Raw genomic sequence first — 12,609 nt, forward strand, 5'->3', positions numbered from 1 at the left:
ATTCTCAAAGTCAGGGCAGCATAGAGAGATGTAATAGAGATGTTGAGGAGATGATTAGAGCATGGATGATTGACAATAAGACTAATCAATGGAGCGAAGGTCTGCGTTTTTGTCAGTTTCAAAAAAATAATAGCTTACACTCCGGAATAAATCAATCGCCATTCAAAGCTTTGTTTGGGAGAAAAGCACTTGTAGGACTGACAAGTAGTAATTTACCAAATTCGATTATTGAAAAACTGAATTCTGAGGAGGACTTAGAAGCATATCCATTATCTGCTGTAAAGACTACAACGCAAAGTATTTTTACAAATAAAGAAGTTGATTTCACAGCACAAGCTTCATTAAATTTGTTCTTGACTATCCATATATTTTTACCAAGATGGATCTGAAATGAAGAGAAATTTTATTAGTTATTTCATAAAGTTATTATGACAAGTTACTTTAGTATGGATAAGGATTTCGTTGACTGCTTGATTTTTCTCATAGTTTTACTAATAATATTAAATTATAAGAGTAGAGATGATTCTATCACTCAGTCGTATTTTCACTATTTATTAATATTAAATTATGTTAAACTAATTAATTTCAACATATGAAATGCAAAAATATATTTTAGCATACCTTGTTATTCTTCATATCGGTTTTCAATTTTTGTGTGGAGTTCGTCATTTCTCTCTTTTTCTAGACGCAGTTCGATTCTTTGTTTATCTACAATTTACAATTGATGTTCCAACAACTTTGTTAAGTTTTCAACTGCTGCCTCTGTTCTCAATAACCTTAAAATGCAGTGGACATGAGCAAGAAGCTAGTTGCTCTGATTGGGAAGATAATGATTCTACAAATACAACTCCATCAAAACATACTTCTGGATTATTTAATTTTTCCATTGGTGGAACTAGTAATAATCCTTTCTAAAATGTGATATTTCGCTAACTGATTAGTGTTTGTAGAGTATTTATGATCATTATCTGTCAATTGTTGCACCTTTTCCAATGTACTTGAAAGGATAGTTAAATTCGAAGATAAAATTTGCTGTTCAGATTAAAAAGTAGTTATCAAACGCGTTAGTGAAATATTTTCTTTTTCTTCAAACATTTTTTTCATAGAATGTGAAGGTAAGGTTCTTTCTGAAACTGAAACTTGCATTAATTGATCGGTATTTGAAATAGATTCATAAGCTTTTCTTTCGAAACGTTGAAAATTTTTTGAGGAAAATATTTCTTCTTTGATCGAAGTGCATTTATGACTATTTTCTTTGAATTCTTCTGTATGTTCTGATTTATGTACTGAAAAAACTGAATTTATTGATTTCTATAAATTCTTCTTTTTTGAATCAACTAGAATAAGATCATTTTGCTTTCGTTTCGACCGCAATATAACTTGTTTTACAGCAATTAATTTATTTATTTCTAATCCTCTATCATTATTTCTTTTTCTTCTGCAAACTAAAAAAACTAAAACTAAAAACTAAAATTTCAATAAAATTTTAGAAAAAAAAGAAAAAAATGTTAATTATTTTTTTTCTAATATTTGAAAATGGTTAATTAATTTTAACTGGCCATGTATATATATACAAAAAAGATACAAGTCTTTAAAGTTGATATCTGCTCCGAATAGCCCCAGTTTACGGTATTACTTTTGATCTTTTTTGAATTATCAACGAATTCTAACAGAATTAACTAGTTGATCAGTAATTTTTAACAAATTTTTCTCATATATACCGCTCTTGAACAAAGTCAGGTATGTTTATTGAATAACTTTTTCAGTTGATAATGTCATTTTTTCTGGTAATAATATTTCATGTCGATTTACAATATTTTATATTAAATAATTCGATATTCGATGTTTGATTTATATCTAACTTGTAACTTTATATTCGTTATGTTACAAAATATAAGTAGTTTTCTCTATCGTTCATACTGTGAAAAATCATTAATTCCAATAAACTGTAACGGACACTGATTGGCATAATGATCGCATGTGAGTGGATTTGCATTCATAGTTCCATTTTCAATGAAGGACCTAAAACCAATTCGTTTAATGCATGACTGCTTCGATAGCGTGACAAATAATTGACATGAACTTTGCATCTTTAAACAATCAAATAATTTAATTAATTTTTAAAACCTTATTATTAAGAATTGTTCTATTATACCTACCGTAATAGTAATTTTAATATTTTTTCAATGACTCCATCTTGTTTTTTAATATATTCAGTTGCTTCGCAAAAATTCTTCATTAAACAAGCCTGCCCATTAAAGCCATGACTGAAATTAAGAAAAAATTATTAAATTTTTTTAGTCAATTTATTTTAAATTCGACGAAAATGAGTGGTGTTAAATTGATTGTTTGCCTTACTAAAAACGATTTTTATATTATTAATTTAAAGTTAAATGAGAAACTAGTCTAACTGATATTGATTTTTACTACCTAATTTAAGTGTTTTAGCTAATTTTTATCTACACACAAAGAAAATTGGTTAATGATGGCGACTGTTGGTTCGTCTCCGATAACTGAACATTTTAGTTAATATTTGACGGAAAAACTGTAATATTCGGATTTACTAAACGAATGATAGGACATAGTGAACCGACAGAGGCGCTATTATCGCTTTCCCTTGTACACTCAATAACATAAATGCTTTCCTTTCGGTTTGGACAACTTTTTGAAAATTGGTGTGCCTTCTATAAGAATGTTTTAAGTCTATGGCGTATGATGGAATTGAGACGCCATAAACTTAAAACATTCTTATAGAAGGCACATCACTTTTCAAAAAGTTGTCCAAACCGGAAGGAAAGCATATATATGTTATTGAGTGTAATTTCGTGACTAAACATGTTTTGTAGCCATACCATACAAAGTTGCTTTGCGGTGTACGCTGTAACTCGCAACATAATCATTTAAAACAAAATAATCAAAGTGTATTTATTAAAGAAGTTGTTTCTTGAGGTGACCCTTGGAGGATTTCTTTTCATTTTTCAATTTTTCCTGACACTAGGAAGCTAAAATGCCGATTGTTTCTATAAAAAATTACTTGAAACTTTTTAAAATCGATTTTAATTTTTGTTTCATGAATTTAAAGCGTTTTTCATGCACTTTATAAAAATTAAAAAAAATTTTTTTTAAACTTCTACTATAAGATACAAACTATACAATGACTCATTAAAAAAGTTATACCAAATAAACTAAAAAAACAGTCCTTTGTCACACACGAGAAACTGTCGTTCCCTACCTAATTAAAAAGATTATTAATAATAGTAATAGTCATAATAAAAACAATAATAATGATGGAAGGAAATTAATTTATTAACTTCTTAAAGTAAGTTAACTTCTTTCAAATTTAATAATAATGATATTTTTATTGCTAATTTCTATTTCTTTTTTATACTAATAGTTGTTATTATTGCCATTACAATTAATATATTTGAATTTTGCCTTGTTGTTTCTGCGCTTCGGTTGAGACAGAATTATACAATGAGTTCCGAAGTTGCGATTCCACATGAAGATCATAAAGCCCCCCTAGATTATCACTTTGTTTATGCAACAAGAAATATAGACGCGAAGGTTATCGAAGGTTTGGATTCACAAAAGTAATAATTAGAAAGCAATATTTTTTAAAGTTTAAATTTTACATATCGCTAATTTAAAGGCTAACATTTATTTATTTATAGGATTTTGGTCCAGGCTTGCTTAATTGCAACATAATAAATTAATTCAAAGATTTAGGAGATTTTTAACCCTCCATCCGTAGCATCTTTTTTGTAACGCGGTTGGTCGCAGGTGAACAAAGTGCTCACCATCATAAATTAGTCCAAAAATTTTAACAAATGCCAAATTTTTTTGGAATGTTCATTAGAATTTCTAAAAACAACCTATTAGCAGTAAAATTTACTTTCCTTTTCTATTAATTATTTGAAAGGTCTTGTAACTTTTTTACCTCTAAAATATAAAGATTTTAAAAAAATGTTTGCTCAAAAGTTTTAAAATATAATTGATCAAAAGTTTTTAGATGTCATTGTGTCTGAATAGAAGTCTTAAAAAAGAATTTCATATTTGAAAAAATATAGGTATATTCCTAACACGAAAATAAAAATATAAAAAACACAAAAATTGGTTTAATAAATAGAAGAAGAGTGCTGTGAGAGGTACTGTCAATTTGGAATTATAATTTTATGTATTTTTAAATTTATAAATAAAAAAAAACTGGGTGAGGAAACTCCTCATCATGCGACGGACGGAGGGTTAATTATATTTTTAAATTTTCGAGTTAGAAGAATCGTTACAACGTATACAAAAGATGAATATTACAAAGCTGTTCGGCGTCTTGCTTTAAGTTTCCGGAATGTGTTACATTGTAGCAAAACTGCAAAAGAGAGATATTCATATTTTACAGCGAGAAAAAATACAATAGAAAAATTGCAATAAGTTCCCGAATACCACAGCATTGCAGCATTGGCCAATGCAAGAAGAAGTAACTGTATCTTGCCAGAAACTTCTCTTCACACTATTTCTCTTTTTACCACTACCATTAAGTGGAAAGCATTCTATACATTATTCACTGACTATTAAACTATTTATTACCTTTCGTACATTAGCTTTGCGTTTTCATGAATATCTCGAATGGATCTATGTTCTCCAAATCCCAGGCCATCGGGAAGTTTCCAAACAAGTTTGAAACCAGTGGCTTGTGCAAAAATTGTTGTGTAGCTAAAGGAATTGATTTTGTAGTTCATACGATACTGAAAATTTTAATAGGGTAAATTAGATTTTTATTGCATCTTTAGGATAAAACAAACATATTAGTTATTAAAATGATAGTTGGGTATGTGTGCGTAGATGCCGTTTTTTGTAAACACAATAACATAAAGAAGTTTTAATGAAATTGCGTAAAAATTTCTAGATATACATCACTCCACTGACACGAGCAGTTGAAAAGTAAGCTAAACGTGACTGACGACCACTAGGGGCCCTAGTAGAAAATGAGGCCTGGTACATGAATGTGATTGGTTATTTAAGTTGTCCATAATCATAGAAATTTTAAACAACCAATCACATTCATGTACCTAGGCCTCATTTTCTAGTAGCGCCCCTAGTGGTCCCAGTCACCTCTCATCATACTTTTTGTATTGAAATTACATTACCGTGTCAGAGGGGTGATATGCATGGAAATGTTTTTAACCTGCTGCCATCTCAAATGAGGTAATTTGTTTTTTTGTATTAAATTTTTGATTTAGATTAAACGGTCTAGCCGTAATCTTGTCCAACGATTTACCCTGCAAAGAAGCGAGACCAACTTTGTCGCCCTTTATAGGCAACAAATTGAAACTTTTTAAAGTATAAATATATATTGTCGTAAACATAAAAAATTCACAAATAAAGTCCTACAAACCAAATTTTATTTACTTTATTCCCGCCTCTTAACAAAATTAATGAAATACATGTTCAAAAGACATCTCAAAGTCAGGACTTTAAAAAAAAATTAAGGATGTAAGAGCTGTTATTGAAAAAAAACTTTTAAATAACTAAAAATTGATCTAAATCCAACGGATGATATGCGCATTTTGTTACCAGGGTGTTACGACACTCTTGCTTGGGGGCATTATAAAATAAAGGAAAATTAAGTTTGTAGATATTATATATGTCAGTTATGAAATTGTTGTAAGTATAAAACCAAATAATACTTTACGTAGTGAAATAAGAAACAGTTTTAAAGTAAGCTTTTAACAAAAAAATACTATTAGAGAATTATTGGGGTTTGCAATACTATCACATAATAAAACGTATATCTCTGATTTACCAGTAGCTATCCTCAAAGTAAATTTGATCCGTGTTGAATGCAGTATTCTAACTGGTGCATACATTAATAATATAAAAGTACAAACTATTCGCGAGTATTTTCTAATAGTCCCTGATAGATATTATTTATCTCCCAGTTGCCGTGAAGAAAATAAAAATGAAAAACTTTATCTAAAATTTTTCAGATAAAAGAAAAAAAAGGTGATCAGTTTTCAAAATGAATTTCGAAAAGTGTTTAACTTTGTGAAATGAGTTTGTTTATTCTTTTGTCTATCAATGACTTTTAAACATTTTTATCATTTTAACATTTTTAAGCATAACATAATAGTTAATAACTACAGAACAAATGCTGACCTATTTTCAACACCCTAAAAAATGTAATCTCATAGTTAGAGGAAAAATCCTCTTCTAATATCCTCTCAAAACAAAAGTATACTACTTGAATAAAGCCTATTTTTATTCTTCGGTGGTTAATAATAAAACAATAGTACATTTCGTAACAAGTTTAAGCAGAATCATATGTTCTTGAATTTTTTTGAGAAGAATTTCTCGTTCTCAAATCTATAAACGTATACACTTTACGTGATAGTTTCAATTTTTTGTTTTAGTTTTTGCGGTAAAAGGAGATAGAATTTTATTGGTTTTTCATTTCATACTTAAACTTTTTTATTTTAAACATTTACAATATAAAATTATTATAACTAAATCTTCTGTCACAAAACGTGTTCTCTTTGCGAGAACTCTTTCAATTCTAACATTTTCGTCCACTCACACATCTCAGTAAAAAAAGGTGGCGGTACGGTCCCAAGACGCTGCGCAAACAATCGAAAATGAAATTAGTGGGAAAACATTTAAATTCAAATTATTGCTTTATCACAATTAAACATTTTAGATAGAATATTTTATAAATTTTTATTATCTTAGGTCAATTACACTGTGCGACACATTTTTCTTTCCCGGTTGGCTCTTGTGCTAAATGATAGTACAAATAAACAGTAATTTAACCCTCCAAGGGTTTTTGAAATGTAGCTCAAATTTATTTTTTATAAACCTTTGAACTTATGCTCATTTTTGTGAAATTTTCAAAAATTTTCAATCTTTTGCTATATTTAAGTAGAAATATGAATTAAGTAATGAGTAAAATATAAGTATTAAATAAATTCTAATTAAAAAGGTGTAATTATAGTACTTAATTGGAAAAGTGATTATAAAAGCTAATTTATCGAATTTTTCTGTATTTTTTTAACAAATTTTTTATAACCATAATGTAAATAAATAATAATATTTAAATTGTTTAACAATTTTCCCAAGGAAAAAATATTCAAAACAATTTTTTTTAACAAACTATTTTTAAAATTATATATCACAAAAGGTGCAAAATTTTTTTTTAAATATCACAAATTGTAACTTGAAATTTAAAATTTCATAAAAATATGAAATGAACTAAGTTTGCAAAATCCTTTTGGAGTTTCATTATTGGATACATCTTCTTCAATTTAAGCCAACACTTATTTGGGAAAGAAACAATAAACTGAAAATTGTTGCACAGTGTTATTTATCTTATCTATCTTAGGAATCCATAAGTTCTCGCTTTTTCATTCAAGGATCACTTAATAGTATAGATTTCATTACTTTAGATTTATAACTGATTACATATTGCCTTTGGGGTTGTCCATAAATTAAGTAAGACATTTTTTGAAAAATTTGACCCCCCTTCCTCCTCGTAAAATATTTTACATACATTAGCGCCATTTTTTGTATTGTTCGTAAGAACATTATGGACGGCCCCATTCTTCTTTTTTAAAATAATTTTTTCCCATGGTTAATTATCAGTTAAAGAAAAAAAATAAATTTCACTGTGTAGAGAATTATACTTTTCATACGTCAAGATATCAACTGTGTGCTTCCAAAGGGATTTACACAGCTCACTGTTGCCTGCTGACTGTCCTCTGTTTCAAACATTGTATCCAGGGCTCCGGAAACATTCACATCATCTACGACGAACTCTGTAGCGCTGTAAATTATCTCCTGCATATCATTTGGAAAACTAACATCGTCGTCATCGGAAATTAAAATAATAGTATCAGCTTGGTTTCTCTTTCGCTTGCTCCACCAATGACCATCAAACCTGGTTCGATCAGGTTCTGCTAGACCAACGCTTCTGCTCCTGTTTATATAGGCAAATCTGCCCTTTTGTCACTAAACCCACTCACATAAAAATATGTTGGTAACACATTACCGACACTTGGCTCGGAAACTCAAATTCAGTAAGCAAATAATGTGTTGTAAAATAATTTAAAAGTCCCCAAGCAAGAGTAGTCCAATTGTACAATCGGTCAGTAAAACAGTGTCATACCCTACAGACCAATGTGAATTTACCAACAGAAATCTACATTACCAATCGTCGATGAGGTAGGAATCTTCATCACCGACATTTGATATACTGACGACAGGCGACATGACGTCATAACATTGCCGTGTTTGCACTTTCGGTATACGTGTGATAGGAAAAAAAGTGTGTGAAACTCTGAAGGAAAATGATTTCTAACTTGTGTTTTATAGTTTTTGGCTTAGCTCGCAAGTACTGGCCTTTAAATTATGCGCTCACTTCGCCTCGAACTGCAACCCTATACTAATGGAAATAAATTATTTTCCACCCTAGATTCACAATATACTATTTCCTACTATATCGGAAAAGCGGCGTATGAACGTATTTTCAAGAAAAATTTTTTTTCTAAGGTGTAAATCTACCTTTATGGAGCATTTACACCTTCGGTAAAAAGTGTGCAAAATGGAAAATCTATATTGGAGTAAGAGAGGCAGGCGGTGCATCTGTCCCTATTACTCCAATGTAGATGTTCTGTTCTTGACAATTTCTACCGAATGTGTAAGGGTGGAGTCCCACGTGAACAGAAAGCAGAAAATAATGAAAGAAAGAGAGGTAGCAAGATAGTAGTAAAGCTGTTTTTACAATGGCTTAAACTTGTTAATTATGGATGGACTACAAATGGCTACAGAGAAGACAGAAGCTTTGCTTGTCACAAGCAAATAATTGTTTAAGTTCCCGAAGATTCGTATAGGATAGACTGAAGTCTCCTATGGAACTAACGGAGAAAAATCTCGCAAAAGCGGTTATCCGCAAAGAGGCGAAATGTAGACTCGTTGAAAGATGGCAAAAGAGATGGAATAAGGTTCCCAAAGGAAGGTGGACATATTGCCTGATCCCCATCCTCGACATTTGGCTCGGAAGAAAGCACGGAGAAGTTGGCTTTTAGCTGACACAAGTGTTGTCAGGTCACGGATGTTTCAGACAGTACCTTCATAGGTTTAAAATTAAGAGAGAAGCATAATGCCATGTTTGCGTCAGTTCGCTTTGAAATCAACGTCGATAACATGGTGTCTAACAGAGTTCAAAACGTGGTCTCCTGGAGGCAAAATGAATTCTTTATTATTAAAATAATGGGCGAAAAAGATAGAGATGGAAGACAAGGTTGAACTGAAGAATCCAGTGCTTAGTAGTGTGTGAGCGTGGAAGGAGGAAAACATTTAGCTTTTCCTCCCGCCCTCGCTCCCACATTGCATAAGCGGATTAATGACAAGTTAAGGAGCAGGACAAGTGGACCACCACTTGAGAAGTTCAAGGCCTGACGGTAGTACCACAGGTGGATCAAGTGTCCCAGAATAAGACGAGAGTAGTTTTCAGTGGATCGACCAGAACAAAAGCGATCATCCCCACATAACCGAGGATTTATTTATTTTGTTTTTCTGAGACATGAAAATCATACATTTCATTTAAATTGGATTTTGATAAAGAAAAATGTACCTACCTACATATATTATCAATATCAACAGTCAGCCTGAAAATGAAGGAAATTTGAAATTTTTGACCCAAAAAATCGGATTTAACGCGGTAAAATATTTAACAGCCTAGAATGAAGCATATGAATTTTATTTGCTAAAGCAAGCATCTTTTTCATCATGATTGGTTACTCACAAAAAACGTGCTACCCTTCCTAAATGCAAGGATCCTTTTACTCCTTGCATTAGCTGCAGTGTCATTGTATGACGTCATGATGTAAAGTAGAGTTGTCCAACATAAAAATCTCATAACTTTTTTAAAATAAATAATAATTTATATTGAATTTGTAGTTCATCCGTTTTATATTATATACCAATTAGAATCTGATGGTTGACGTTAATTCCTTTAGGTACAACTAGACAATTAATTTAATCGAATTGCAATTAAAAACCACGATGTTATATTCCCTTTACAGTGCATTTTAAAACAAATCAGTTTTTTTAATTTCGTGAGAATTTTTTGCACGTTATTTCTGTAAAAATTAACAATAATTAATTCTTGTGAGAATAAAACTAAAAAGAAGAATAAAAATGTATTATTAGTTGTAAACAGTCTTCTTAAGTTCTATAAACACTTTCCATCGTGATTTTAATATAATTATCCGAAAGTGTAGGAAATAAATGTTTTCCTTTTTTGAAATAATAATATAACATTTTTATTATTTTATTTTTTAGATATAAAATTTAGACAGATAAAATTTTACATTTTATAAAAAAAATTTTGTGGTCCTGTGTAATTTTTAAAAATCAAAGAAACACATTATTAAAAATATTTTTTCAATTTTTATGTATAGCGTACATTAATCAATTTGATTACTAGGCAACATTAAACAATTATAGTAGAAAATTTTAAGGTTTCAAGGTTATTTTTAATATACAAATAGAAAATCATTGCAGGGTAAAAAATGCCCTGTCTTTTGCTTAGTATTACAAAGCTGAACCTAACGCTACCCAGGTTAAAAATTGTGTACAGCCTACAAATCATAATGGATTTTTGAAATTTTTTTAAACACTCAGCACTAAATTTTGAAGAGATCTCTCGAGGCGGATTTTAAAATTCTTGTATATTGTTTAAACAAACTTCTTTTAAATCATGATAAAATGTATTTTCGATTACCGTACATTTTCCCGATTCTGATTCCCCGAAAGACGTCCTCCCGAATTACAATTTTCCCCAATACATTTTTCACGAATCTAATTTCCCGAATAATAAATTTTCCGAATAAGTAATGTCCGTTTTTTTCCGAGAAGGAAGAGAACAAAATTGAATTTGAAAAAATTGTCAATAGAAGAGATATTTGTTTCCATAGCAACGAAGCAAGTACTTTGTAAACTGTCATAGTAGCGAGTCATTTATTTTTTTAATTATGTCAGTTTTGTAAATGTTATTTTTTATTTGCATGCCTTATCTTATTACATAGCACTGTAAAATTTATATGTTCATTTTTATAGTATTTTATTTTTGTGTTGTCTATTTTTATAGTATTTTATTTTTATAGCTTTGTACTGTATGTCATATTATCTAATAACTTTTTTACTTATTTTTAATGAAATATTTTTTTTTATTTTTCGGGAACATAGACAGTCGGGATTAGTCGCTGATTAGGACTTCAGTGTTCCACAGTAGGAGATTTAGTGTTTTGTATCAAAATCATAGAACTCTAAATAGAAACATTATAAATGGATAAAAGCTTTTGAAATAAGTATAATATATTAGAGTCTAGATAAAAGAGGAAAAATCGGGAGAATCAGCAAAAAAATGTTATAACCTCAAAAATGTACATGGAAGTCATCAGTTTTGGTATGAAATCTCTATTATCCATGATTGTGTAAGTTTTAAAGTTGTGTTTCTTGAAAACAACTTTAATAAAAATTAATAAAATATTCTTCTGTTTTAAGGAAATGAAATTATAAATACCATACTTTATCACTCCTCTCTTATGCACTGTAACGACATGTCTTGTGCGAGCAACTTAAACAAAACGAATCAAATTCTATCTCAGACTTTGTTAGATTTGGAGCAGAAGTTGTCGGTTTAGATATGACAGAACATAAAAGTCCTTAAATATTCTTTATCAAAACCTGACAGATTCTAAGTTCTAGTTCTATTTTAATACCGAAATCAAATAGAATTTTCTATCCTATTGTTTTCAATTGTTTTTAATCGAGTTTTTCGCTTTATAATAAATATAATCTTATTAACATAATAATAATATTATTTATATAATAATTTATATTTGTTTAATATTATTTTTAATAATAAAATAATATTAATTAATATTAGATTTTTTACTGCATTAATATTAAGTAAGAATAATTTTCCTTTTTATTTTGTAAGATTTTTTCTATTATAATAGAAATGGGAAAGTGAAAGAAAATTTTAACTTTACCGATTGTGATGTTTATTTCCGTGAATAAGAACTTAAATTCTTTTCTCCTTTTAAAATATAGAAGAAGACAACTAAAGCAAGCAAGAAAATTTTCGTTTCTTTATTTGGTCGTTTCGTCTTTCATTGATGTAAAATTTATTGTACAAAATTATTAGTATTTCCTTGTTACTAAGTAAAAAAAGGCTGTTCCTTTTGAGTACTGTACTCGTTAGACAGTCTGTAAATGCTAAAGTTAAACACCGTTGAGAGAAGGAGACTCCCGTAATTTCTTAATATTTACCAAGTCACTATTCTACTGGAAGCATCACTCGACAAACAATAGTAAATAATAATTTAAACACATTATTTATCTTATTATATTTAAATGTATTAACAAATTTGATTCTTATAAATGGTAATTATGCTTGCATGTTTTTGTACTAGAAAAAAATGTATTTTATTATATTCCTTCGAGTTTAAGGATTCGGAAGTATATCTGGAAACCATATTGATAATCTATTTATTTGCACTTTTACTTATGTAATAATGGCACTATTATTTAGGGGAGACCGGGGCTAAACCGGAC

The 12,609-nt window shown here is 29.5% G+C and overlaps 2 protein-coding genes across 4 annotated transcripts in view; both read right to left on the reverse strand.

Moving 5' to 3' along the window:
* The window catches only part of LOC122498817, a 105,383-nt gene that overhangs the window by 22,112 nt on the left and 70,662 nt on the right, over window positions 1–12,609 (reverse strand). The gene's annotated exons all lie outside the window — the stretch shown is intronic.
* Window positions 1,614–12,463, reverse strand: LOC122498825. 2 transcript variants are annotated; one of them, XM_043606769.1, is made up of 5 exons: window positions 12,045–12,463; window positions 9,791–10,127; window positions 4,582–4,739; window positions 2,160–2,267; window positions 1,614–2,022 (listed from the first exon to the last, which is right to left on the reverse strand). In XM_043606769.1, exons 2-5 carry the CDS (start codon window positions 9,902–9,904, stop codon window positions 1,908–1,910), a joined length of 495 nt encoding a protein of 164 aa, XP_043462704.1. In that variant the 5' UTR covers window positions 9,905–10,127; window positions 12,045–12,463; the 3' UTR covers window positions 1,614–1,907. The 2 variants fall into 2 exon arrangements, with proteins under 2 accessions (XP_043462704.1, XP_043462705.1); XM_043606770.1 differs by lacking the exon at window positions 9,791–10,127 and having other exon boundaries at window positions 12,045–12,101.

The sequence above is a fragment of the Leptopilina heterotoma genome, unplaced genomic scaffold, assembly GCF_015476425.1.
Source record: "Leptopilina heterotoma isolate Lh14 unplaced genomic scaffold, ASM1547642v1 Lhet_16, whole genome shotgun sequence".
Taxonomy (NCBI): domain Eukaryota; kingdom Metazoa; phylum Arthropoda; class Insecta; order Hymenoptera; family Figitidae; genus Leptopilina; species Leptopilina heterotoma.